The sequence below is a fragment of the Schistocerca americana genome, chromosome 2, assembly GCF_021461395.2.
Source record: "Schistocerca americana isolate TAMUIC-IGC-003095 chromosome 2, iqSchAmer2.1, whole genome shotgun sequence".
Taxonomy (NCBI): domain Eukaryota; kingdom Metazoa; phylum Arthropoda; class Insecta; order Orthoptera; family Acrididae; genus Schistocerca; species Schistocerca americana.
In genome coordinates, this window is record NC_060120.1 from 441,545,310 (window position 1) to 441,571,803 (window position 26,494).

General features: G+C 39.2%; 1 protein-coding gene across 3 annotated transcripts in view; it reads right to left on the bottom strand.

Annotated features, from left to right (window-relative positions):
- Nucleotides 1-4,669: 4,669 nt before the first annotated feature.
- Nucleotides 4,670-26,494, bottom strand: part of LOC124596092 (golgin-45) — a 52,498-nt gene continuing 30,673 nt past the window's right edge. For all 3 annotated transcript variants that reach the window (XM_047135089.1, XM_047135087.1, XM_047135088.1), the window contains exons 4-6: nt 14,239-14,367; nt 8,700-8,916; nt 4,670-5,613 (exon numbers count right to left, since the gene is read on the bottom strand). In XM_047135089.1, the coding sequence (XP_046991045.1) occupies nt 5,449-5,613; nt 8,700-8,916; nt 14,239-14,367 (511 nt within the window). In that variant the 3' untranslated portion in view covers nt 4,670-5,448. The remainder of the gene's footprint in view (nt 5,614-8,699; nt 8,917-14,238; nt 14,368-26,494) is intronic.

A 26,494-nucleotide genomic window follows, 5' to 3' on the forward strand; every position in this document is an offset into this window, starting at 1 on the left:
TACTGTTCCCATTGTCTAAAACATCCTACACGATTTCCAGAAAGTGGTCCTCTGCTCCACTGTCAACAGTTTCGGCACAAATTTGCAGACACTCTCCTCGTACAGAAACTGTTGGTAAAAATTGAATGTATCTATTCTCCACCTCATTCACAAGTTCACAAACTATGACACGATACCCTTCCATGACCACAGTTAATACTTGTTCCACAACTTGTCATTTCATCTCATTGATGGTCTGCCTGATTGTGGAACCAATGATGTGCAGCCATCTTAGAAGCGGTTGTACCACTCCTTTATCAAGGAGGAGTTCATTGCATCATCCCCAAAAGCCTGCTGAATCTTGCAAATGGTTTCCACTTCAGTGTAGGTTTCAGCAAAATTTCATGCAATATCGCTGCTCAACTTTTTCCATCATTTTACAACTTACTGGAATCAGAAGAGCACCCACTACGTATCCTCAACCCATAGACCAACTACTAGTGACTGACGCTTTTTGGTGGTGGGAAAAAATTGTCCTTCACAACATCTCGACTGAACAAAGTCTCCCACACTTCATTCATTTACATGAAAAAGAAGAAGGTTAGATACTTATTGAACACACCTTGTACGTATTGATGTTTGAGTGCAATATAAGAATATCACATATGCCTAAAAAAATTAATTGATTTAAACATATTACTTTATAAAAAAAAATGGGGCATTTTTAAGAAAAAGAAGACAATAATTCCATGATGGTTCCGGTCAGTTTCGTGAATATTCGCTAGTAACTTGGAATAATGCTTATTTGCAAGCAAACTAATATGGTAGGAACAATTTTCTTTTCTTTAAAAAAATCAACGTGTTTAGACAGTGCAGAAGTTTGATTTTGTAAATAATTAGTATACATTAATCACTCTTATCAATACAAACATTCAAAATTGGGAAAGGAAAAGTGATGTTCAGTTTTGGTCTCATTTCATTTATTTCATGTTTGATTTATTTATCGACAGGGTGACTCACTAACTGTTGCCACTAAGAATGACTGCAAAAGTATGATAGGAGCTGAAAAGTTTGTAGACAAAAGTTTGCATGGGACAATGGAGCCATAATATAATGTTGGTTTATTGTTGCTAGATGGGGTCACTTCAGAGATATGAAGGTCAACTTTGTTTTTTAAAATGAGATGCTATAGTTTGGTACTTATTTCCTGATAGAGGTTATCAAGACAAATCCAATTATGTTTGATAGTAAGGTCTTTGAAAGCCAACGAAGGTCACAAAGGTGGCATGAACGTCCATTTACAGAAGGTGTTCGAAGTGATGACCATTAATATCAATGCAGTGCTGCAATCTTCTTATCATGGATTGAGTGGTATTCCTTATCACTTCAGCACTTATCGTAGCACATGCTCTGATAATTCTCTCTCGCATATCTTCAGCTGTAGTTGGAACGTCTTTATAAAAATCCAGAGGCGTCAACTCAGGCAAATGAACCGCCCATGACACATCTCATCCGCATCCAATCCAACAATTTGGGAATCATCTCTGCAACTCATTTCTAGCCATCAGCGAAAAATGTGCCGGACATCCATCATGTTGATACAACATTCTGTTCCTTGTTTATAAAGGTATTTCTTACAAAGAAATGTTTCTTGCACGAATGTGGTGTACTTCCTACCATTAAGATTTCCTTCAGTGAAATAGGGGTCTATAATTCTGTCCTATAGAATCCCACACCATACATTCACCGACCACAGTTTCTGGTGTGCAACTTGCCACAGCCAACATAGATTTTCATTTGCCCAATAATGCATGTTATGCAAATTAACATTTCCATGGCTCATCAGTAAATAAAATCAAATTAATAAATGTGTCATCCCTCTGAATCTGAAGTTGAGCCCATCAGCAGAATTCAATGCAACGTATACAATCTGTACCAGTTAATTCTTTGTGGAGACTGATATGGTAAGGATGATATTTATGGCGATGCAGAACACTAACAACACTACTCTGGCTCATGCCAGATTCATTTGCGATTTGACGCGAACTAACACAGTGGCAAGAGTACCAATTTCCATTTCCTCGCTAGTAACTTTCCCTTGCCAAATATGTTTCCGATGTGTTAAAGGTCCAGTTATTCTCAATTTATCACACACAAATTTAAATGTATGATATATAGTGTGAGTACATTGAGGATATCTTTCAGCTTGTAAGTCTCTAGCTCTCACTGAACTTCATTGGCATTCTCCGTACATGAGAAACATATTGACTTGTTTTTCGAAGGAATACATCATTCACTTTTGCATGATCTGACAATACTAGTCTTACCATTCCTATTAGTGTAGTATTGGGAAAACGTCGAATGGTGTTCACATGTCAATGGCACATGAAATGGATACACCGTATTTGGCGAATATTTACTATTTGCACAATATACAAGAGAGAATTTTCAGAGCATATGCTTCAATAAGTGCCGAAGTAATAAGGAATACCACTCAATCCATTGATAAGAAGAGTGCAGCACTGCATTGATACCAATGGTCATCACTTCAAACACCTTCTGTAAATAGACGTTCATGCCACCTTCGTAACCTTCATTGACCATCAAAGACCTTACTGTTACACATCATTGGATTTGTCTCGATAGCCGCTATCAGAAAGTAAGTACCAAACTATAGCATCCTGTTTAAAAAAAACACAGTTGATCATATCTCTGATGCAAGCCCACCTAGCAACAAAAAACCAACATCATATTATGGCTCCCACTGTCCCATGCAACATCTGTCCCACAAACTTTTCGGCTACTATCATACTTTTGGAGTTATTCTAGGTGGCAATAGTTACTGACTTACACTCTATAATAATATGCTGCTCATTCAACAATCATATTTATATTCATTGTTAGTCTGTGTGAGAATGGTAAGAAGCATTTAGGAACTTAATAAATTTTGTACATTCATTTATTATACAGTGTCGTCTTAGTATGCTTCGAATCCAGTTTTTTATATTCCAACTTCAAGCTCATTTTATAAATTACTGGTACCATCCACCTTATTTCTAAAAATGTTTAGCTGACTTCTTTGGTGATCTATTAACATATCACTACAGAAGTCAGTGGCAAGTATTGAAACATATCAGGTTAACAGCTATTAGGTTCACTATCTTGGGCTCCCACAACTCCTGGCAGTGTTGTTGTAAAGGAAGAGATCCACTGTTAAGAGCTTACCACAGTATGTCACTTATGAGCTTGATAAGAGCAGTTTTGAACCATTTTGTGTGTGGCAGGAAGTTGCATACATTAGAAACTTTTCCTTCAATGGGAAACCTTGGTTTCTCCCGGTACATGCAATGTTCAAAAAACTTACAGGAATGCAGCCATGTAACGTCATCGACAACCGCTGATATTTCGACAGAAGCACACCCTGCCATTTGCAAGGCAGTGTTCCTGTCGAAATATTGGCAGTTGTCGATGACATCACTAAGTAGCATCCCCGTAAGTTTTTTGTTGCTTCAGTGTATAAAAAGCTATTTCAGTTCAAGAATGTGTGAGAGATACCACATAAACTGAGGGGGCTATTTTCCATTATCATATTATTCAACTGTACGAATACCATGGGTGTCCACATGTACCATTTGTTTCATTACTAAATCATTAAATTAAAAAATGCATTTTTTTATAAACACATTTTGTTATAGAATCATGAAATTTACAAAATATTATTCACAAATAATAGAACAACAATATGACCAACACCAACATCCAGGAGCTAGCAACATTGTACTAAACTCCTGGAATCAAATGTAAATTTCTGGGGATTCTACAAAATAAATGTAAAGATATGAAAACCCAAACTGAAGAAACACTATTACAGAAGTCATTAACTTGGCTGAACAATGGAAACAACAATCTATTGAAAAAAATATATATTAATGGAAAAGAGAAAACTGATGCTCCACTCTTAGGTCATGGACCATAAAAAGTAACTTCACTTGAATCCCACCTCCCTCAACCACTTGTTACAATCTGTCTAGCTTTCATGTGCACTTCCACTTTTTGGTACACATCTTCGTTGTTGTTTCTACCCCGAAAAACACTGATTTCCTCTTGTAAGATCTTTCCATTCAAAATACCCTAACTGCTGTTTCAATTAATTACATGTGAAAAACGTTTTTCCCGTTAAAGAGCCCATATTCATGCTACACTTTTAACACATAAATACCTTTAAATGTTTTTATGTAATCCTTAAAGAGCTTTACTTTATATATATATATATATATATATATATATATATATATATATATATATATATATATATATATATATATATATATCACTATTTGCTATTATTGTATACCTGTGTTTGCAGCAGCTTTAACTGGAAACTAACTGGCATACAAATGTGTGTCACATGGCCCCCACCTGAAGTTGCTGCTGTCATCTACTTTTCTAGCTAATGCCTCTTACTTTTCAGTAACTTCCCTGAAATATATTTTACCTACCTTTTGCTCTTCTTGCTTCATGAAAGATGCTGCCAGTGACCTATTTTTTCTTTGAAAGATCATCTGAACTCTATGCCGCTCATCAATTCATCACCACTGATCTAAATTCTTTTTGTATTTTGATTTTGTTGCAGTAGATGTTTGGAAATTTCATGTAATGTTTATAGTAAACATTTACTGAGCATAAAGCATTTCCTTAAACAGTATTGCTTTTATTCATTTTTATCATCTACATCTTGGAATTTCCATAAATATTACAATATCATACAAAGACAATATTATGAAAAGGATAGTTGCTACTCACCAGGCCAAAAGCTTTGTTTGACAGTCTTTTGTTGTGCCTATATGCAAAGCAGTTTACAGCATTCCTAATGAATATACTTTTATACACTGTACATGATAGACAAAAATACTAAAAAATTATTTCTCTCTCTCTGGTCCTCAATGTGATATTCTACATAATTTATATACCTTTTATCATTAAATCACCACCAACTACCAATTTTGTACAGCTTCTCCTTCTTCCTGTAAAGTCTTGAAAAAGATTCCCTTTGCTCTAAAACAATTCAGATGTCACAAGTTGTTTGTGTTTCTGTCTGTGTTACCTTGTGACTTTTTCCATCTTTTAACACACTCCTGTTTTTGGTTGAAGAGCAAAGCCAGTCAACGTAATGTTATGCTAAAAGTGCTATTTTTCCGATGTACCAAAATCCAATTTCTGTTTCAGCGACACTGAGAATAATATACTTTTTCACTTGCATGTCTTATTTTCCTCAGTTAGCATATGACAAATACATTTCACTTTTTTATTTTGCAAGATATTAACAAGGAAGAAAAACTAAATATGGCAGGACACACAACAGGTTTTGAACTCTGACATTACATGAAATTCCTAGTTCTTATATGTCTCATACTAAAAGAATGGACACAATGTTATATTCATGCCTCTGCTAACCAAGATGGGTGCAGGTCACACAAACTTAGTCTCACCACTGCAGTGAGAACAACTTCCAGGCACAACAGTGTTTGGGCCCATTAACAAGTGTCCTCCCACAGCAACTGCAGCACCCATGACAGCACTACAAGCAGCATCTGGGTGTCCAGACAGCAAGAGGGGGTTTGGATTCAGCAACAGCTATTAAAAACAAAAGATTCTTTGGTATTTTATACTATAACTAACAGCCCATAACCTATTATGACAGCAAATAAACAAAGGCAATGTGAAGTATTACAACACCATCAAACAAGTAAAAAGAAATGATTATTAGAGAAATATGCCTAACGGAAAGGAGTGATGAAGTATAGTAATATCAGTAACTGACATTTGCACACATGCCAAGACATAAGTGATTAAAATTATGTTCAAATACACTATTCCCTGAATGCTCCTTGAATCTGTCATGTAGATAAAATTTGTAATGGTGTGTTGTGAAATGCATCTTGTGTGTGTGTGTGTGTGTGTGTGTGTGTGTGTGTGTGTGTGTAGGGGGGATTGTCGAATTAGACCTCAGCATGAAAACAGCAAACAGATTCATATGGGTGTAGGTTGCAGTAGCTGTTCATAGATGAAGCTGCTTGCTTAGACTAGTGTGGAAAGCTACTTCAAACCATTCTTTGATCTGAAGACCACAACAACAGTGTTAAAAGTGACATGAAGAGAGGGAAGGAAGGTAGGTAGGAATAATAAGGGTTTAACATTACACTGATGTCGAAGTCATTTGAAACAGAGCACAAGTTCAGATTAGGGGACAGAAATTGAACAAGTACCTAAGTGACACAGTTATAGAGAAGGCCAATTTCAGTTTATCAGGGAATTTCTGGGAATGTTAAGCACACCTGTAAAAGAGATCGTGTACAGAAGGACTCATCCTAGAGCACTGTTGAAGTGTTTGGGATCCCAACTATGAAGGATAAAAGATTAAAATAAGACATCAAAACAATTCAGAGGCATTCAGCTTGATTTGTTATGTTGGTCAGGCTGATATGTAGGGAGATGGAATTTCTCTGCAAGCTTTGAAAGCTATCTTTGAAGAATGCCATGGAAGGAAGAAAACATTCTTTTTGTGAAATGCTGTTGAACAAGTTTCAAGAATCAGCATTTGTGACAAACTGCGAAATAATTCTATAGCTTCTGATGTACACCACAATTAAAAACTGAAAGACCAAGCTAAAACAGAATAGAGACTTTACCAAGACATACAGGAAATAATTTTTCCCTTGCTCCATTGCTACTGGAACAGGAAAGGGATGACTGGCAATGCTATAAAGTACCCTACACCAGGCATAGTACTGTGGCTTGGGCTTCAATGTTGTAGATGTAGGAGTATAATTTAAAATTCATCTTGATATATCTAAAAGTACAATATGATTCTTATCATTTGACTAATACTTCGCTATAAGAACAGTTTATTCTGGCACCACTGAGTACCCTGTTAGGAACCTTCAGTTTCTTGATTGCCTGTCAACAGTAAATTGAGACTTAATTTTCTATCCACAAGTTATTCATAAACTCTAAGAAATATAGTGTGTTGAAATGATTTTTGACTCCAGTAATCTATGAATCTAGTGGCTGTAGGTCTGCTACCTACAACAACTATCAAAACAAACAATAGTAAAATAAAGGTAGAAAAAATTCTCATCAAGTTGCGGAAGACAGCGGGGCAAAAAAACTAGCAACAGCTTTTGGAAAAAGGAGTACTTTTAACTGCCAAATGGGGTGTGGAACACTTGCAAAACTAGGAAAATTCTTGTCTTATCCAAGCTTATTTTTCAATTTTACCTTCTCTTAATTTTAGCTCGTTTACTGCCCATCTGCCACTTTTAAACTTCAAACTATCTATGATAAAAAAAATCAGGGTCTCCCTAGAGTTTCATTGCAGATATAACAGTCAAACTGTCCAGCAGCCAATTGTCTAGCAGTTCTCATTAACTTTGAAAGTTAATTCCTAAGTCACATTATTTCCTTTAATCCTTATCAATCTTTTATCAAATGAATGAACTTATACTTATGAACAAGACTGTATTTGATTTTTGTTCGTACCTCTGTCTGCTGCTAGGATTCTGAATAATTTTTCTTTTACTGACAGTAAAATATATTTTTAGTCTTGTGCTTAGGATGATATAAGCCTTTGACTGGGATAGGTTATGATAAAGTCACGCTACAAGAAATGAAGAAGATTGATGGATGTAGATGTTATATTATGTCAATCTTACAGGAGTGGTGATATTTGGAGTGTCTAGATACACCAGTGTCAAGACGACAAATGTGATAACCTACCACATCATTTGTAAATTATGTAATATGAGCTAGAAGTTGGATATTTGGTCATAAATCTGAGATTTTTTGACATTTTGAGAAGCGAACCAAAATTTTCCATTATTATTTAATAGTCCTTCCAGTTATCAACTTCATTTGTAAATTATGGAGTACATTTATCACTGGCTGATGGATAGTGACACTGTCTGTAGATGATTTACAAAATGACCCTGGATTCTCCCTACTCAGAAAAATAAGTGAAAAGCAAAGAGTGATGGTCCATCTTGTTTCAAAAATAAATGAGTTACCTAAGTGTGAAACAGATTAAATTCATTCCCCTAGAAATCTACCTATCAAAAAGCATTCCCCTGGAAATCTACCTATCATAGGCAGTGGAAATGTTTGTGTTTCAGTTAAACCAAGTCCATGGTGTAGTTAGCAGTGTTATCTCAAAGGTAATAGTAGTCATCCACACAGCAATTCATTTTCTAGTCTTTTAAAAATACAAAAACCATTCTCTATTATCTTTAAGATGACTAATTTCTCAATACCTGTTACTCAAAAATAATTAAGGGCACATAATGTGAACATTCAAAACATGCATCTTGGCTGAATTCAAATCGATATTTCTGCATGGTTAATGCGTGCTACAATAAATTTCGTTCAACAGAATGTTCTTTCATTGACCTTTCAGACAAAATTTAAACTGCCCAGCTCGATGAGGAAGGACTGACCACTGAATTTTACTTTTAAGAAGAGAAAAAAAAGAGTTGACTAATTTTGCATGTGGTGATCTGATCGTGGTACAAGCAGTGCTTGTAGTAAAATAAGCGTTTTGTACAACATTCTGATTTCAGCCAAGATGTAAACTCTAAGGATAATATGAGAAATTAGTTGGTAAAATTCCTCTCCAAAACACAAAAACAAAGGATTGCAGATATAAATAGAAACAAAACTATTCTTACATTTTCAGCACTGCGTTCAGCTTGAGTGCGAGTCTCCAACCCTGTGAAGTCTGGCTCATAAATTTTCCTCTGATCTGGACAACTGCCCAAAAACTGTTGAAGAAGCACTTCACTGAGTCTGTCAACTGCGACAGATAAGTCCAGAATATTTGACGAAGATAGATATTCAGTGCGGTTGGCAGGATGGTCAAAGTTTTTCCGAAGTACAGCTAATCTTCTACAAAAATGGAAACAATGAGAATCTGCAGAAAGTCACACACACAGAGAGAGTGGAAGTTCTATGTGTACATGTTTTAATCTTAATTTTTATGCCCCAAAATTTATCTGTCTAGGACTAACTTTGGCAACAAACTAGTGACATAATGTAGACCATTCAATAACTGACAAACAAACATATTTCAAACAACGGAAAATCCAGGATGGAATGTAACAATATTATGAAAAGGAAAGCTGCTACTCACCATATAGCAGAGATGCTGAGTCACAAATAGGCACAACAAAAGACTCTCACAATTAAACTTTCAGCCAACAAGGCCTTTGTCAAAAATAGAAAACACACGCACACACAATTGCCACGCACATGACTGCAGTCTCCAGCAGCTTAAGCTACACTGCGAGCAACAGCAGCAGTGCATGATGGGAGCGGCAACTGGGTGAGGGTAAAGACAAGCCTGGGACGGGGACGGGGAGGGATAATAGGGTAGGAGTGGGGGGACAATGAAGTGCTGCTGTGGAGCATGCAAGGATGAAGTGGAGAGAGGGTAGGGCAGCTAGGTGCAGTCGGTAGGTTAGATGGAGAGTACGGGAGAGGTGGGGGAGGGGGGGGGGGGGGGGGTAGCGGGAAAGGAGAGAAGTAAAAACCTTCATTAGCCTGTTCCCATTCCAGTGCTACACAGCGTAGCACCGGAATGGGAACAAGTAAGGGGCTGGATGGATGAGAACAATGGCTAATGAAGGTTGAGGCAAGGAGGGTTACAGGAACATAGGACATACTGCATGGAGAGTTCCCACCTGTGCAATTCAGAAAAGCTGGTGTTGGTGGGAAGGATCCATATGGAACAGGCTGTGAAGCAAGTCACTGACATGAAGGTTGTCGTGCTGGGCAACCTGCTCAGCAACTAGGTGGTCCACTCTTGGCTACAGTTTTTCAGTGGCCATTCACGCGGACAGACAGCTTTTTGGTTGTCATACCCACATAGAATGCAGCACATGGGTTGCAGCTTAGTTTGTGGATCACGTGAATGGTTTCACAGGTAGCCCTGCCTTTTATTAGATAGGTGATGTTTGTGACCGGACTGGAGTAGATGGTGGTGGGAGGACGTATGGGACAGGCCTTGCCTCTAGGTCTATTACTGGGATATGAGCCATGAGGTAAGGGGTTGGGAGCAGGGGTCTTGTAGGAATGGACAAGGATATTATGTAGGTTCAGTGGATGGGAGACTACCTCTGTGGGAAGGGAGGTGGGGGGTGGGAAGGATAGTGGAAAGGACATTTCTCACTTCAGGGCATGACAAGAGGTAGTCAAAACCCTGGCGGAGAACGTAATTCAGCTGCTCCAGACCTGGGTGGTACTGAGTTTCGATGGGAATGCTCCTCTGTGGCTGGACGGCGAGAGTTTAGGAGGTGGTGAGAGACTATAAACATAAATCATGGGAGAAATATTTTTGTACAAGGTTGAGAGGATAATTACGATTTGTGAAGGCTTCAGTGAAACCCTTGGTATATTTCGAAAGAGACCGTTCATCACTGCAGATGCGACGACCATGGGTGGCTAGACTGTATGGAAGGGACTTCTTGGTATGGAATGGACTGCAGCTGTCGAAGTAGAGGTATCGCTGTTGGTTAGTAGGTTTGATATGGACAGAAGTACTGATGTAGCCATCTTTGAGGTGGAGGTCGACATCTAGGAAGGTGGCTTGTTGGGCTGAGTAGAACCATGTGAAGCGAATGGGGAAGAAGTTGTTCAGGTTCTGGAGGAATGTGGGTAGAGTGTCCTCACACTCAATCTGAACTGCAAGGATGTCATCAATAAATCTGAACCAGATAAGGGGTTTAGGATTCTGGGTGTTTAGGAAGGATTCCTCTAGATGGCCCATGAATAGCTTGGCATAGGATGGCGCCATGTGGGTGCCCATAGCTCTGAACCAGATATGTTTGTAGGTAATGCTTTCAAAGGAGAAGTAATTGTGTGTAAGGATGGTCATGGCAGCTAGGATGAAGGCTGTTGGTTTGGAATCAGTCGGACATGGGGAAAGGTAGTGTTCAATACCGCTAATGCCATGGGCATTATGGATGTTAGTGTAATTGGAGGTGGAATCAATAGTGATGAGCAGGGTACCGTGCGGTAAAGCGACAGGAACTGTGGAGAGTCAGTGGAGAAAATGGTTGATATTTTTTATATAGAAGAATAGGTTCTGGGTAATAGGTTGAAGGTATTGGTCCACGAGAGCAGAGACTCTCTCAGTGAGGGTACAGTAACACGCCACAATGGGGTGTCCTGGGTCATTGGGTATATGGACTTTAGGAAGCATGTAGAGGGTAGGAGTGTGGGGAATGGTAGGAGTGAGCAGAGAGATGGACTCTGGGGGAGGTTCTGGGATGGGTCTAAGGATTTCAGGAGTGACTGGAGATCCTGCTGGATTTCTGGAATGGGGTAACTGTGGCAAGGTTTGAAGGTGGATGTATCTCACAACTGGTGTTCTTCTGCCAGGTAATCCTTGCAGTTCATTCAAAACAACAGTGGTGGATTCTTTGTCCACGGGTAGAATTATAAGGCCAGGATCAGATTTTAAATGGCGGTCTGCAGTTCTGTCTGCGGGTGTAAGGTTGCCTGCCCTCTGTCTAAACACCCAAACTGCATCTAGCTGCCCTACCCTCTCTTCACCTCATCCCTGCACACTACCCAGCAGCACTTCACTGTCCCCAACCCCACCTCTACAATCCCTCCCCCTCCCCACCCCAGCCTCCTCCTCCCACCTGCCACTCCCACCATGCATGCTGCTGCTCGCAGTGTAGCTTCAGCTGCCAGAGACTGCAGTTATGTGTGTGTGTGTGTGTGTGGGGGGGGGGGGGGGGGGGAGAGAGAGAGAGAGAGAGAGAGAGAGAGAGAGAGAGATCTATTTTTGACAAAGGCCTTTTTGGCCAAAAGTTTAACTGTGAGAGTCTTTTGTTGTGCCTATCTGTGTCTCTGCACCTCCACTATATGGTGAGTAGCAACTTACCTTTTCATAAAAGGCACGTATGTGTTTTATATACATATTACATGTAGTGGTAGAAAAGTTGCAGTTCTCACTGCAAACATGCCTTTGTTTTACATTTTGGACAAGAGGACTGCAAGTTAATGATGAACATTACAGCGATGCATATTTGCAAATCATACCCATAATAACCAGCAGAAAAAACTACAGAATATGTAAAGGAAGTCACACAAGTCCTGAAGCAGCTATTACCATACATCAATGGAAACTTAATATACTAATAATTCTTATTACTCCGAACGTTCTCAACTGGGGAGAGATCCAGCAACTTTGCTGGCCAAGGTAGGGTTTGGCAAACACGAAGACAAGCAGTAGACACTCTCACCATGTATTTGTGGGCATTATCTTGCTGAAATGTAAGCCCAGGATGGCTTGCCATGAAGGGCAACAAAACGGGCACAGAATATCGCTGACAAACTGCTGTGCTATAAGGGTGTTGCAGATGATAAGCAAAGGGGTCCCGCTATGAAAACAAACAGCAGCCCAGAGTCCTAGTTGTCAGGTGGTATGGTGAGTGACAATCTGGGGCACCTCTTCTTCAGCATAGAATATTATTGACTGGAACAGAATTGTCTTCAGTTACGAGCCCCGATTTGAACTGAGCCCCGATGACCAGTGAAGACATGTCTGGAGATGCCCCAGACTGTGGTGGGATAGCAACCTGACTGTTGTCCACCATACAGTCCAACAAACAGGAGTGATGGTTTTGGTTGCCATTGTACTTCATAGCAGGACCCCTTTGGTTGTCACCCGCAGCATCCTTACAGCAAAGTGGTATGTCAATGACATTCTATACCCCACTTTGTTGCCTTTCACAGCAAGCCAACCTGGGCTTACACTTGAGCATAATAGCGTTGCCCGCCTGCACATGGCGAGAGTTTCTACTGTTTGCCTGCTTGCTTGCAGTAAAGTCGCAAGATCTCTCCCCAATTGAGGATGTTTGGAGCATTATGGGCAGGACCCTCTAACCATCTCAGGATTTTGATGATTTAATGTGCCAATTGGACAGAATTTGGCACCAACAACTCAATCAATCAATGCCAAGCTGAATAACTGCTTGCATATGGGAGAGAGGTGGGCTTGTTAAATTTGTGAAGTTCTTTCTCCTGAATAAATCATCCAATTTTTCTGAAATTGAAGTCATCTGTTTGTCAGTATATGTACATCACATCTACCAATTTACATCCCATTCAGCTAATTCATTTGTGATAAATTAAGTTTTTTATCTCAGAGTGCATTAAAAAAGGGCAGAGTAACATATTGGATAAATGCAAGAAGCAAGTTTAAAGTACTTTCAAACAATATAACTATCAGTTTTAAGGGGCATTTACTCTCATATCTGGGTGTGCTTTTTACAGCAAGCGACATGGAAAGTAACTACTTGCTGATGACATATGGTGCCACTCAGACAGAAAAACCAAAATCTCTATGACATAATGGGCTTTGAAAATGAGTGGGTTGCACATCTGGAGATAAAAGGCTGCTGACTGCCAATGAAAGGTGTGCAGGTAAAATCCCTCAGCCCGCATTTAAGAGTGTGTAGGTTCATTACGAATAACAGTTCAGATAAAAAGAGAATAGAAGCTTTTGATGTGTGATGCTACAGCAAAATGCCGAAGATTAGATGGGTCGATTGCATAACTAATACGGAGGTACAGAACAGAATTAAGCAGAAAATAAATTTGATGCACAACTCGACTAAAAGAAGGAGTTGGTTGATAGGACACATTCAGAGACATCAAGGGATCACTATCTTAGTACTGGATGGAAGTGTGGGGGATCAAAATTAAGGAGGGACACCAACAGATGAACACAGAAAGCACATTCAAGAGGATGTCAGTTGCAGTAGTTATTCAGACATGATGAGGCTTGCGCAGGATAGAGTAGCATGGAGAGGTGCATCAGTCTTTGGAATACAGACTACACCAACATGTTCACTACAGTCAAAAAATTCTCAGTTGTAACCGAGAAGATGGCCAATTACAGGCATTTGGCAGATGAGATACAAGTCATGTGGGTACAAAATCTCTGCAGATCATCCTAGTGGTAGAATAAAGTGCCAGCATTGTCCCAAAGTAAATTGTGAAGAACTTACAGGATGTGTACCTGCACCCCTCACTCTGTTGGTAACTGCATAATGTAGTTGTGCTGACAACCTGCAGAATAATCTGTCACATTCATGACCACCACCATTAATTTACTAGTAAGAGTATTTCGAGCTGTTATCATTACATCAATACAATGTAAAAATTAGTGAGGTAATAAATAACCATACAACTTACGTGTATGCTCTAAGAAGAGAATCCCTCACTGTTGGTCTCTCTTCTAACATTCGTTTGAGGCCCTCCTGAAGTTCTGTTGCTTTTTGACACAAGGCTGCTTTCCATCTTGCCAGTTCCTCTACCATAAGACTTTCAAAAAGATTACCCAAGTTAAAACACATTCTTAAAGTAACACAGAGATAGTACTCCTTAATGAATATAGACTTAGAACCTACAAGTACTCCATGCATTCCAAAACAGCTTGCACTTCATATTACATTGCACAATCCCAAACACAGCAAGAATAATCTCCACAGTAGAGATTTTTGGGCAGAGAAAATTAAAAATGTCTTAATGTTCGTAACTTGTCACTTTGATTACAGATTTTTAAACAATGAAATTTCATTCATGAGATATTGAATTAGACAATGTACTTGAGTAGCTTGCAGTCACACTCCCCACCATTCCATCCCACCTTGGCATTTCGGATAGACTTTGGCAGTGCCTCTGTGAAACATTAAAAGTTTTGGTTAGCCTTCCTTATATATCATGTTGAACCGCCACAAAACAACTCCTGTATGCCAATTTAGCAGCTTGATAGTTACAAGGCATGTTCAGAAAGTAAGTGTATTCTGACCATAACAGGCTGTATGTGAGCATGCATGTGTTTTTTTAAGGGTTGGTAGTGCTGAGTGGCAGAGGGTCCCCTGACTTGAGCAAACATCACAGGAATACAGTAGTCTGTAAGCTCACATTGTAATGTCTGGTTGTTGAAAGATTCCGGCAAGAAATTCCGCCATGTGTTGTGCCCCACTTCTTACTCAGGGAAGGAATAACACCTATTTTAATTTTTTCGCAAATCAGTGTGGTTTATGTTAAAGGTGTTACAAACAGAATGAGTGTGTTTAAGTGATATGGGGAGTTTAGTGAAGGCAAACAAATATTCATAACGAACAGAGGAGTGGAAGATCTTCCCTTCTGACTGACGAGTTGGTGCAAAGAAATTGAGGAAACTGTTCATGGAGGCTGCTGAATGATAGTGGATGGAATTTCTGAGATGTTTCCATAAGTCTCCAGAAATTTCTTATATGAGACACTCACAGTAATGCTGAGATACCTAAAACGGTGTCCACGATGAGTCCTGAAACAGCTGTCAGAGCAGCACAAGAAAAATCAGGTCGGTAATGCCTGTGAGTTTCTTGTGCAACTTGAATTGGACGGTGAAGATTTACTGAGCTCTATTATGACTGGAGATGAAAAGTAGGTGCCTCATTACAGGCCTGAGACAAAAAGACAGTTGTCACAGTGGCTTCACACCAATTCCCCATTTGCCAAAAAATTCAAAACCACAATTTCGAGCAAAAAATAATGGGTTCACTGTTTTGGGACCGAAAACAGATTATTTTGGTTGAATTTCTGCCTCAGAGGGAGACCATTGATGTGCAACAATAATAAGAAACCATAAAAAAAATTCAAAAGGAACATTCAAAACAATAGGAGGGGAATACTGACGAGAGGAGTGTGCTTGCTCCACAACAATGCCTGTCCTCACACAGATGTAGCCACTAAGGCACTCTTGGACTCAGATCATTTTTTCACCTCCCTGAAGGCACATGAGTGAAATTAAATTTTTAATGGATGAGCAGGTGCCATGGCTCACAACATACACAGAACAGGATGGAGATTATGGGGAAAAATAGTCCACAAGTGTATCAACAATATCCTCACAATTTTTTTCAAACACACTTTTTCTAAAAATATATACAAATCTAGTACTTTTACTGTTTGAAAATGCCTTTGTACTTAGTTTCATGTTCGGTAGACCATATTCACAATAAATGTAAAATGTGTTGGACACAAAATTGCAGAGACAATTTGTATATAGTTGCACACACATACACATACATAAATAATACAGATAAAAACATCAATATATGGCAACATGCTGACCATTTACAAGTTTGGACAAAACGGCCTTGCTGTGCTGGTACTGCGAACGAATGAAAGCAAGGGGAAACTACGGCCGTAATTTTTCCCGAGGGCATGCAGCTTTACTGTATGATTAAATGATGATGGCGTCCTCTTGGGTAAAATATTCCGGAGGTAAAATAGTCCCCCATTCGGATCTCCGGGCGGGGACTACTCAAGAGGATGTCGTTATCAGGAGAAAGAAAACTGGCGTTCTACGGATCGGAGCGTGGAATGTCAGATCCCTTAATCGGGCAGGTAGGTTAGAAAATTTAAAAAGGGAAATGGATAGGTTAAAGTTAGACATAGTGGGAATTAGTGAAGTTCGGTGGCAGGAGGAACAAGACTTTTGGTCAGGTGACTACAGGGTTATAAATACAAAATCAATTAGGGGTAATGCAGGAGTAGGTTTAATAATGAATAGGAAAATAGGAATGCGGGTAAGCTACTACAAACAGCATAGTGAACGCATTATTGTGACCAAGATAGATACGAAGGCCACACCTACTACAGTAGTACAAGTTTATATGCCAACTAGCTCTGCAGATGATGAAGAAATTGAAGAAATGTATGATGAAATAAAAGAAATTATTCAGATAGTGAAGGGAGATGAAAATTTAATAGTCATGGGTGACTGGAATTCGAGTGTAGGAAAAGGGAGAGAAGGAAACGTAGTAGGTGAATATGGATTGGGGCTAAGAAATGAAAGAGGAAGCCGCCTGGTAGAATTTTGCACAGAGCACAACTTAATCATAGCTAACACTTGGTTCAAGAATCATGAAAGAAGGTTTTATACATGGAAGAACCCTGGAGATACTAAAAGGTATCAGATAGATTATATAATGGTAAGACAGAGATTTAGGAATCATGTTTTAAATTGTAAGACATTTCCAGGGGCAGATGTGGACTCTGACCACAATCTATTGGTTATGACCTGTAGATTTAAACTGAAGAAAATGCAAAAATGTGGGAATTTAAGGAGATGGGACCTGGATAAACTGAAAGAACCAGAGGTTGTACAGAGTTTCAGGGAGAGCATAGGGGAACAATTGACAGGAATGGGGGAAAGAAATACAGTAGGAGAAGAATGGGTAGCTTTGAGGGATGAAGTAGTGAAGACAGCAGAGAATCAAGTAAGTAAGAAGACGAGGGCTAGTAGAAAACCTTGGGTAACAGAAGAAATATTGAATTTAATTGATGAAAGGAGAAAATATAAAAATGCAGTAAATGAAGCAGGCAAAAAGGAATACAAACGTCTCAAAAATGAGATCGACAGGAAGTGCAAAGTTGGGTAAGCAGGGATGGCTGGAGGACAAATGTAAGGATGTAGAGGCTTGTCTCACTAGGGGTAAGATAGATACTGCCTACAGGAAAATTAAAGAGACCTTTGGAGAGAAGAGAACCACTTGTATGAATATCAGGAGCTCAGATGGCATCCCAGTTCTAAGCAAAGGAGGGAAGGCAGAAAGGTGGAAGGAGTATATAGAGGGTTTATACAAGGGCAATGTACTGGAGGACAATATTATGGAAATGGAAGAAGATGTAGATGAAGATGAAATGGGAGATAAGATACTGCGTGAAGAGTTTGACAGAGCACTGAAATACCTGAGTCGAAACAAGGCCCCCGGAGTAGACAACATTCCACTGGAACTACTGACGGCCTTGGGAGAGCCAGTCCTGACAAAACTCTACTATCTGGTGAGCAAGATGTATGAAACAGGCGAAATACCCTCAGACTTCAAGAAGAATATAATAATTCCAATCCCAAAGAATGCAGGTGTTGACAGATGTGAAAATTACCGAACAATCAGTTTAATAAGCCACAGCTGCAAAATACTAACACGAATTGTTTACAGATGAATGGAAAAACTAGTAGAAGCCGACCTCGGGGAAGATCAGTTTGGATTCCGTAGAAATACTCGAACACGTGAGGCAATACTGACCTTACGACTTATCTTAGAAAAAAGATTAAGGAAAGGCAAACCTACGTTTCTATCATTTGTAGACTTAGAGAAAGCTTTTGACAATGTTGACTGGAATACTCTCTTTCAAATTCTGAAGGTGGGAGGGGTAAAATACAGGGAGCGAAAGGCTATTTACAATTTGTACAGAAACCAAATGGCAGTTATAAGAGTCGAGCGACATGAAAGGGAAGCAGTGGTTGGGAAGGGAGTGAGACAGGGTTGTAGCCTCTCCCCGATGTTATTCAATCTGTATATTGAGCAAGCAGTAAAGGAAACAAAAGAAAAATTCGGAGTAGGTATTAAAATCCATGGAGAAGAAATAAAAACGTTGAGGTTCACCGATGATATTGTAATTCTGTCACAGACAGCAAAGGACTTGGAAGAGCAGTTGAACGGAATGGATGGTGTCTTGAAGGGAGGATATAACATGAACATCAACAAAAGCAAAACGAGGATAATGGAATGTAGTCGAATTAAGTCGGGTGATGTTGAGGGAATTAGATTAGGAAATGAGACAAAGTAGTCAACGAGTTTTGCTATTTGGGGAGCAAAATAACTGATGATGGTCGAAGTGGAGAGGATATAAAATGTAGACTGGCAATGGCAAGGACAGCGTTTCTGAAGAAGAGAAATTTGTTAACATCGAGTATAGATTTAAGTGTCAGGAAGTCATTTCTGAAAGTATTTGTATGGAGTGTAGCCATGTATGGAAGTGAAACATGGACGGTACATAGTTTGGATAAGAAGAGAATAGAAGCTTTCGAAATGTTGTGCTACAGGGGAATGCTGAAGATAAGGTGGATAGATAACGTAACTAACGAAGAGGTATTGAATAGGATTGGGGAGAAGAGAAGTTTGTGGCACAACTTGACCAGAAGAAGGGATCGGTTGGTAGGACATGTTCTGAGGCATCAAGGAATCACCAATTTAGTATTGGAGGGCAGTGTGGAGGGTAAAAATCGTAGGGGGAGACCAAGAGATGAATACACTAAGCAGATTCAGAAGGATGTCGGTTGCAGTAGGTACTCGGAAATGAAGAAGCTTGCACAGGATAGAGTAGCATGGAGAGCTGCATCAAACCAGTCTCAGGACTGAAGACCACAACAACAACAACAAGGGAGATATTACTTTTATTCAACATTTCCTCAATGGAACAGAAGTAGTAGTTAAGAAGAAACACCTTTAATCTACATTTTAAAACATTTCTGCTGTCTTGAAGTTCTTAAATAATATTTCCAAGTAATAAACCAAGTACACCACTCCTTTCTTTGCCATAATTAGAGTCATTAGTGGGAAGTGTAGTTCAGTTATCCTCCTGGCATTGTATTACTCTCACACTGCAACGAATTATTAGCGACAAACATCATGAGCAAATAAATGTACTGTGAGGTTGTGGTTAATATTTCCAACTGTTAAAACAGATGCCTGCAAAATGTACATTTCTGAACTCCACATACAATTCTAATTACTTTATTTTATGTAATGAGTATTTGTTGCTTTAGTGAGCAGTTGCGCCAGCATATTGTCATACAGGGCACGATGAGTGCATGAAAAAAATGTAAAATATGTTAACTTCCAGATTTCTATGCCTCTCCTCCTCCTCCTCCTCCTCCTCCTCCTCCTCCTCCTCCTGCTGCTGCTTTTACAGCTTCATTGGACCACTTCAGCCAATCATTTCCTAGTCACCTTCAATAAGTTTTCTTTCCGAGTTGTGCAGTACCTTTGCACACCTTGCGATCTTTTTTGTTGTTCCTCATATTTAAATACCCTTTTTCCTTCATCTGCCTATTTTTGGTTTAAATCTTATTTTTATATTTTTCAGTTTCTTTATATATTTCATTCTGTTTTGCAAATTGTCCAGGGTTAATCCTACCTTTTTTATATCCTCCCAGATTTCCTTTACCAATCCTACTTGTTGCTTCATGTTCCAAAGCTTCTCTATAATTTACTATAACTCTCTAAGTTACCATGAAAATACCTTCACTTCTATGTGTCACCTCTGGTTGGGCCATCATCTTGTAATGTTTTAATTCGATCTTGATAGATAAACATTTTTATTGTATGTACACACTGTTAATTTTAGGTGTTTCATCATTTTATTAGTTCTTTCTTGCCGTGCTAGTTTCTCATCCAACTTGATTGTTATAACTTCTCCTACATATTTAAACTGTTTAACTACTTTTACTTTTCTGTTATGTGGTTGATTACTAGTGTCATCTGCTAGCATTATTTCAATCTTTTCGAATGATATATACAGTTCTACTTTCTGTGCTATATTTTGTAGGCTTGTTATTTGCTTTCTGGCTTCTTGAATGTTATTAGGTAATAATACTAAGCCATTTGTGAATCCCAAGCAATTTAAGTTTATTTAATCTTTTTTGATTCCATTTCTCATGTTTTAAGGACTTTCCTTGTACCATTCCCGCATCATGTACTCCACACCACAGTGGAAGAGTAATAGCAATTAACAATCTCCTTGTCTTAACCCCATTTAACTTGAAAATGACTCAGATATTTCTCTCTGAACTTTACTTCAGATTTAATGTTTGTTAGAGTCAATTTTATCATTTTCATTAATTTGGGATGGAGTCTGAAATTCATCAGTATCTATATCGCTGAAGATTTGTGGATACAATCTTAAGCTTTTTTGATGTATACCAAGGTTATGACATGCTGTTTTTGTCTTCTACTAATTTCAAAGTGATTATCTCGTCTGATTTTCTCCCCTTGTATTGAGCTCTTTCAAAGCTTCGTAAACTTCATGGATTTTGGGTGTGTTTATATTACCTGCAGGTGTATCTGTGTTTATTTGAAGCAGTTCTGAGGGAATTTCACAATTTAGTAATTTGTTAAATATTTCTGCTGATATTTCTTTATTTTCATCCACTGCTATGGGTCACAATATTATTATTATTCCCCCCCCTCAGACGTTATATCTGGTTAAAAATGGAAAGTGACGCGGACCTTAATCAAGCGTGATTTCCTTTTAACTGTACGGTATATGTTACATTGCATTTAGGAACTTTCAGGTAATTGAACATGTATCAATAATTACAGGTTTCTGTAGTTGTATATATAAGTTTGGATGTAGCTGTATTGCGTTGATGTACTGGTGGATATTGTGTGGTATGACTCCTGTAGTTGATAGTATAATTGGTATAATGTCAACTTTATCCTGATCCCACATGTCCTTGACTTCCTCAGCCAGTTGGATGTATTTTTCAATTTTTTCTCCTGTTTTCTTCTGTATATTTGTTGAATTGGGTATGGATATTTCGATTATTTGTGTTAATTTCTTCTTTTTATTGGCGAGTATGATGTCAGGTTTGTTATGTGGTGGTGTTTTATCTGTTATAATGGTTCTGTTCCAGTATAATTTGTATTCATCATTCTCCAGTACATTTTGTGGTGCATACTTGTATGTGGGAGCGTGTTGTTTTATTAGTTTATGTTGCATGGCAAGTTGTTGATGTATTATTTTTTCTACATTGTCATGTCTTCTGGGGTATTCTGTATTTGCTAGTATTGTACATCCGCTTGTGGTGTGATCTACTGTTTCTATTTGTTTGCAAAGTCTGCATTTATCTGTTGTGGTATTGGGATCTTTAATAATATGCTTGCTGTAATATCTGGTGTTTATTGTTTGATCCTGTATTGCAATCATGAATCCTTCCATCTCACTGTATATATTGCCTTTTGTTAGCCATGTGTTGGATGCGTCTTGATCAATGTGTGGCTGCGTTAGATGATAAGGGTGCTTGCCATGTAGTGTTTTCTTTTTCCAATTTACTTTCTTCGTATCTGTTGATGTTATGTGATCTAAAGGGTTGTAGAATTGGTTATGAAATTTCAACGGTGTAGCCGATGTATTTATATGAGTGATTGCTTTGTGTATTTTGCTAGATTCTGCTCATTCTATAAAGAATTTTATTAAATTGTCTACCTGTCCATAATGTAGGTTTTTTATGTCGATAAATCCTCTTCCTCCTTCCTATCTGCTTAATGTGATCTTTCTGTTGCTGAATGTATGTGATGTATTCTATATTCATGGCATTGTGATCGTATAAGTATACTGAGTGCTTCTAGGTCTGTGTTACTCCATTTTACTACTCCAAATGAGTAGGTCAATATTGGTATAGCATAAGTATTTATAGCTTTTGTCTTGTTTCTTGCTGTCAATTCTGTTTTCAGTATTTTTGTTAGTCTTTGTCTATATTTTTCTTTTATTTCTTCTTTAATATTTGTATTATCTATTCCTATTTTTCGTCTGTATCCTAGATATTTATAGGCATCTGTTTTTTCCATTGCTTCTATGCAGTCGCTGTGGTTATCCAATATGTAATCTTCTTGTTTAGTGTGTTTTCCCTTGACTATGCTATTTTTCTTACACTTGTCTGTTCCAAAAGCCATATTTATATCATTGCTGAATACTTCTGTTATCTTTAGTAATTGGTTGAGTTGTTGATTTGTTGCTGCCAGTAGTTTTAGATCATCCATGTATAGCAAATGTGTGATTTTGTGTTGGTATGTTCCAGTAATATTGTATCCATAATTAGTATTATTTAGCATGTTGGATAGTGGGTTCAGAGCAAGGCTGAACCAGAAAGGACTTAATGAGTCTCCTTGGTATATTCCACACTTAATCTGTATTGGCTGTGATGTGACACTATTTGAATTTGTTTGGACATTAAGTGTGGCTTTCCAATTTTTCATTACTATGTTTAGGAACTGTATCAATTTAGGATCTACTTTGTATATTTCCAATATTTGTAGTAACAATGAGTGGGATACACTATCAAAAGCTTTTTGGTAATCAATGTATGCGTAGTGCAGCAACCTTTGTTTAGTTTTAGCTTGATATGTCACCTCTGTATCTATTATCAGTTGCTCTTTACATCCTCGTGCTCCTTTGCAGCAGCCTTTTTGTTCTTCATTTATAATTTTGTTCTGTGTTGTATGTGTCATTAATTTCTGTGTAATGACTGAAGTTAATATTTTGTATATTGTTGGTGGGCATGTTATGGAGCGATATTTTGCTGGGTTTGCTGTGTCTGCTGGATCTTTAGGTTTCAGATAAGTTATTCCATGTGTAAGTGTATCAGGGAATGTGTATGGGTCTGCAATGTAATTGTTAAATAATTTAGTTAGATGTGAATGTGTTGAGGTGAACTTCTTTAGCCAGAAATTTGCTATTTTATCATTTCCAGGTGCTTTCCAGTTGTGCATAGAATTAATTGCTCGGGTGACTTCATGTTGCAAAATTATCACTTCAGGCATTTGTGGTATTATCTTGTATGTGTCTGTTTCTGCTTGTATCCACCATGCATGTCTGTTATGTTGTACCGGGTTTGACCATATGTTGCTCCACAAGTGTTCCATGTCTGTTATGTTTGGTGGATTGTCTATTTTAATGCGTGTGTTATCTATTGTCTGGTAAAATTTATTTTATTATTATTATTATTATTATTATTATTATTATTATTATTATTATTATGGTTATTATTATCCTTTAACATTAATGTCAGAGGGTCATATGTTTGTAGTTATCTACCAAATATTTTGTAGTAATCCCCTGAGTTTGTTTTCTCACTTTTTGTTTCTATCATTAGAAGTATACCTTTTTGATATTAGGATTAAATCCTTCCTTTTTTTGTTGTCTCCCTTTTTAAGGACCACCAGCAACGTAGTGGAAGCATACAGTGGACATTGGTGGTTACTTAACGGCAAATGTCAAGCCATAATATGTTTATTCTTTGTTTTCTTGATGGAGAGTGTTCCATTTTTTATGCTTGACTTCACTTGTCTTTGCAACTTTATTAGAGTTTGATAACCTGAAGTTTTATCTGTAGTTAAGTTAATACAAGAGCTGCATAGTCTAAAGCGGTGATCCTGAAAACTAATGGTAAACAAGAAGTAGTACGCATAGGCGATCAAGATTAGCGAGTCCAGAGGCTTTTGGAAGATCAAGAAGATACAATTAGCAAGCCTCCAAGAAGTCCCCAAGAAGCAACTTGAGTTAGGGAGACAAACTACTCCAATGACAAGCATGCACACATCAGAAGACAACAGTAGTACAATGAAAAACAGGTAACAATTGAAAGTATGGACACTACAGTTTATATCAGAAAAACCATAACTCTTGTTCGTGATCATCAAACGAATTTTCACCTAGAATGAGATCATTTACAGACACACGAAGTTCACAATGGCAGTAAATGTCCTTGATGCCGGAGCAACAGCAATGGGAAAGGAGGTGATACTCCAACCTCCAACAGAATGACCATATACAACATCAAAAAACTTCTCAATGAGCAGACTGTGCAAACCACTGAGTCAACACATGTGGGAAGTGCTCATGGAGGAGCATATAGGTAATAGGACACCTTCAGAATATCAGAGTCATCTTTGAGGGGTCATCAACAAAGTGGAGTTTCCAGATGCGACACATGAGCCAGCCAGGCTCAGTTGTCAGGCATGGTAAAAGTAGTGGATGTAACCTGCAGGAACGATGACATCCATACTGAGTTGGACAGTTCATGTGCAACATGCATGAAAATAATTACAGAGGGAGGTACATCACAAGTGGTGGCATGAATACAGAAAATTCAACAAACAGATGTCACTAAATGACTGCTAGAGCTCACACAGCAAGTGACATCGTTACAACTGTAGGTATCACAACTGTTGAAAAATGAGAATAGCATTCAAGAATTACGGAAAGAGTGATGAGGCACACCATGGCTGTCAACAAGAATAAAAGTGTTGGTACAACCAGTATTCTGGGGATAGAGCTTGGAGATATTAGTTGGTTGGTTTGTGGGATTGAAGGGACCAGACTGCTATGGCCATCGGTCCCTTTTTCCAAAAAATTTTTAAACACCCACACAGAAGAAAACGCACCAGACAAAAGGAATTATAATCACACAGAGTGTGACAGGGGTTGGCCGACCACAGACACAGAGCTCGAAGGTTGCGGTGAGGTGGGTGCCACCGCATGTCCCTCGGCCTTAGAGGTCTTTTTCTTGGACTTCTCTCGCTGCTCCTTGGATTTCACTGGCTGGAAGGCCTCACCGATTCAGTCTCCGGGATGGAGGAGGATCGCGAAGCCCTACGACCAGCTGCTTGTGGGCACTTATGCGACTTTCGGGCATCATCCTTCCTGCTTGTGGAAACCTGGAAAGGGAGGGACCCAAGGGACCTCTTGCGAGTGAGAGCAGCCAAAGAAGTTGGACGCTTCTCAGGCTTAGAAGCGGGGACGGACGTCCCCGATGGTTGGGGGGGTGTTGCTCCCGAGGTAGACGGCGCAGGACCAATGGGGTGGGTAGTGCCCCCTACAGGCAAGGGGGCATATGGAGTTGTACGGCTCAGCAATCTGGCTGGAATTCGCTGAACTGATGGGGCTAGCACGGTTGTTGTAGCAACGGCGTATGAAGATGTCATTCGTACAGGATTTAGTCGGTCATATTTCCTCTTAGCCTCAGTATAGGTCAGTCGGTCCAGGGTCTTATATTCCATGATTTTTCGCTCTTTCTGTAAGATCCTGCAGTCTGGCGAGCAAGGTGAATGATGCTCTCCACAGTTGACACTGATGGGAGGCAGGGCACATGGAGTATTGGGATGTGATGGGCGTCTGCAATCTCGACATGTGAGGCTGGAAGTACAGCGGGAAGACATATGGTCGAACTTCCAGCACTTAAAGTACCGCATCGGGGGAGGGATATAGGGCTTGACATCACATCGGCAGACCATCACATTGACCTTCTCCGGTAATGTATCACCCTCGCAGGCCAAGATGACGCCACCGGTAGCAACCTGACAATCCTCTGGACTCCGATGAACGCGCCGGACGAAATGAACACTTTAACGCTCTAAATTGGCTCGCAGTTCGTCATGAGACTGCAAAAGTAGGTCCCTATGGAAAATAATACCCTGGACCATATTTAAACTCTTATGGGGTGTGATGGTAACGGGAACATCCCCCAACTTGTCACAAGCAAGTACCCGTCATGACTGGGCAGAGGATGACATTTTTATCAAGACTGACCCAGAGCGCATTCTGGACAAACCCTCCACCTCCCCAAACTTGTCCTCTAAATGCTCTACGAAGAACTGAGGCTTTGTGGACATGAATGACTCCCCATCAGCTCTTGTACAAACTAGGAACCGGGGCGAATAACTATCACTGCCATCCTGAGACTTATGCTCCTCCCATGGTGTGGCCAGGAAGGGGAACATTTTGGGATTGTATTTCTGAGCATTAAATTGAGCCCGAGAACGCTTGGAGACTGCTGGCGGTTGGCCACCAGCGAGAGAAGATGTACCACACTTCATTGCAGGTCATCTGC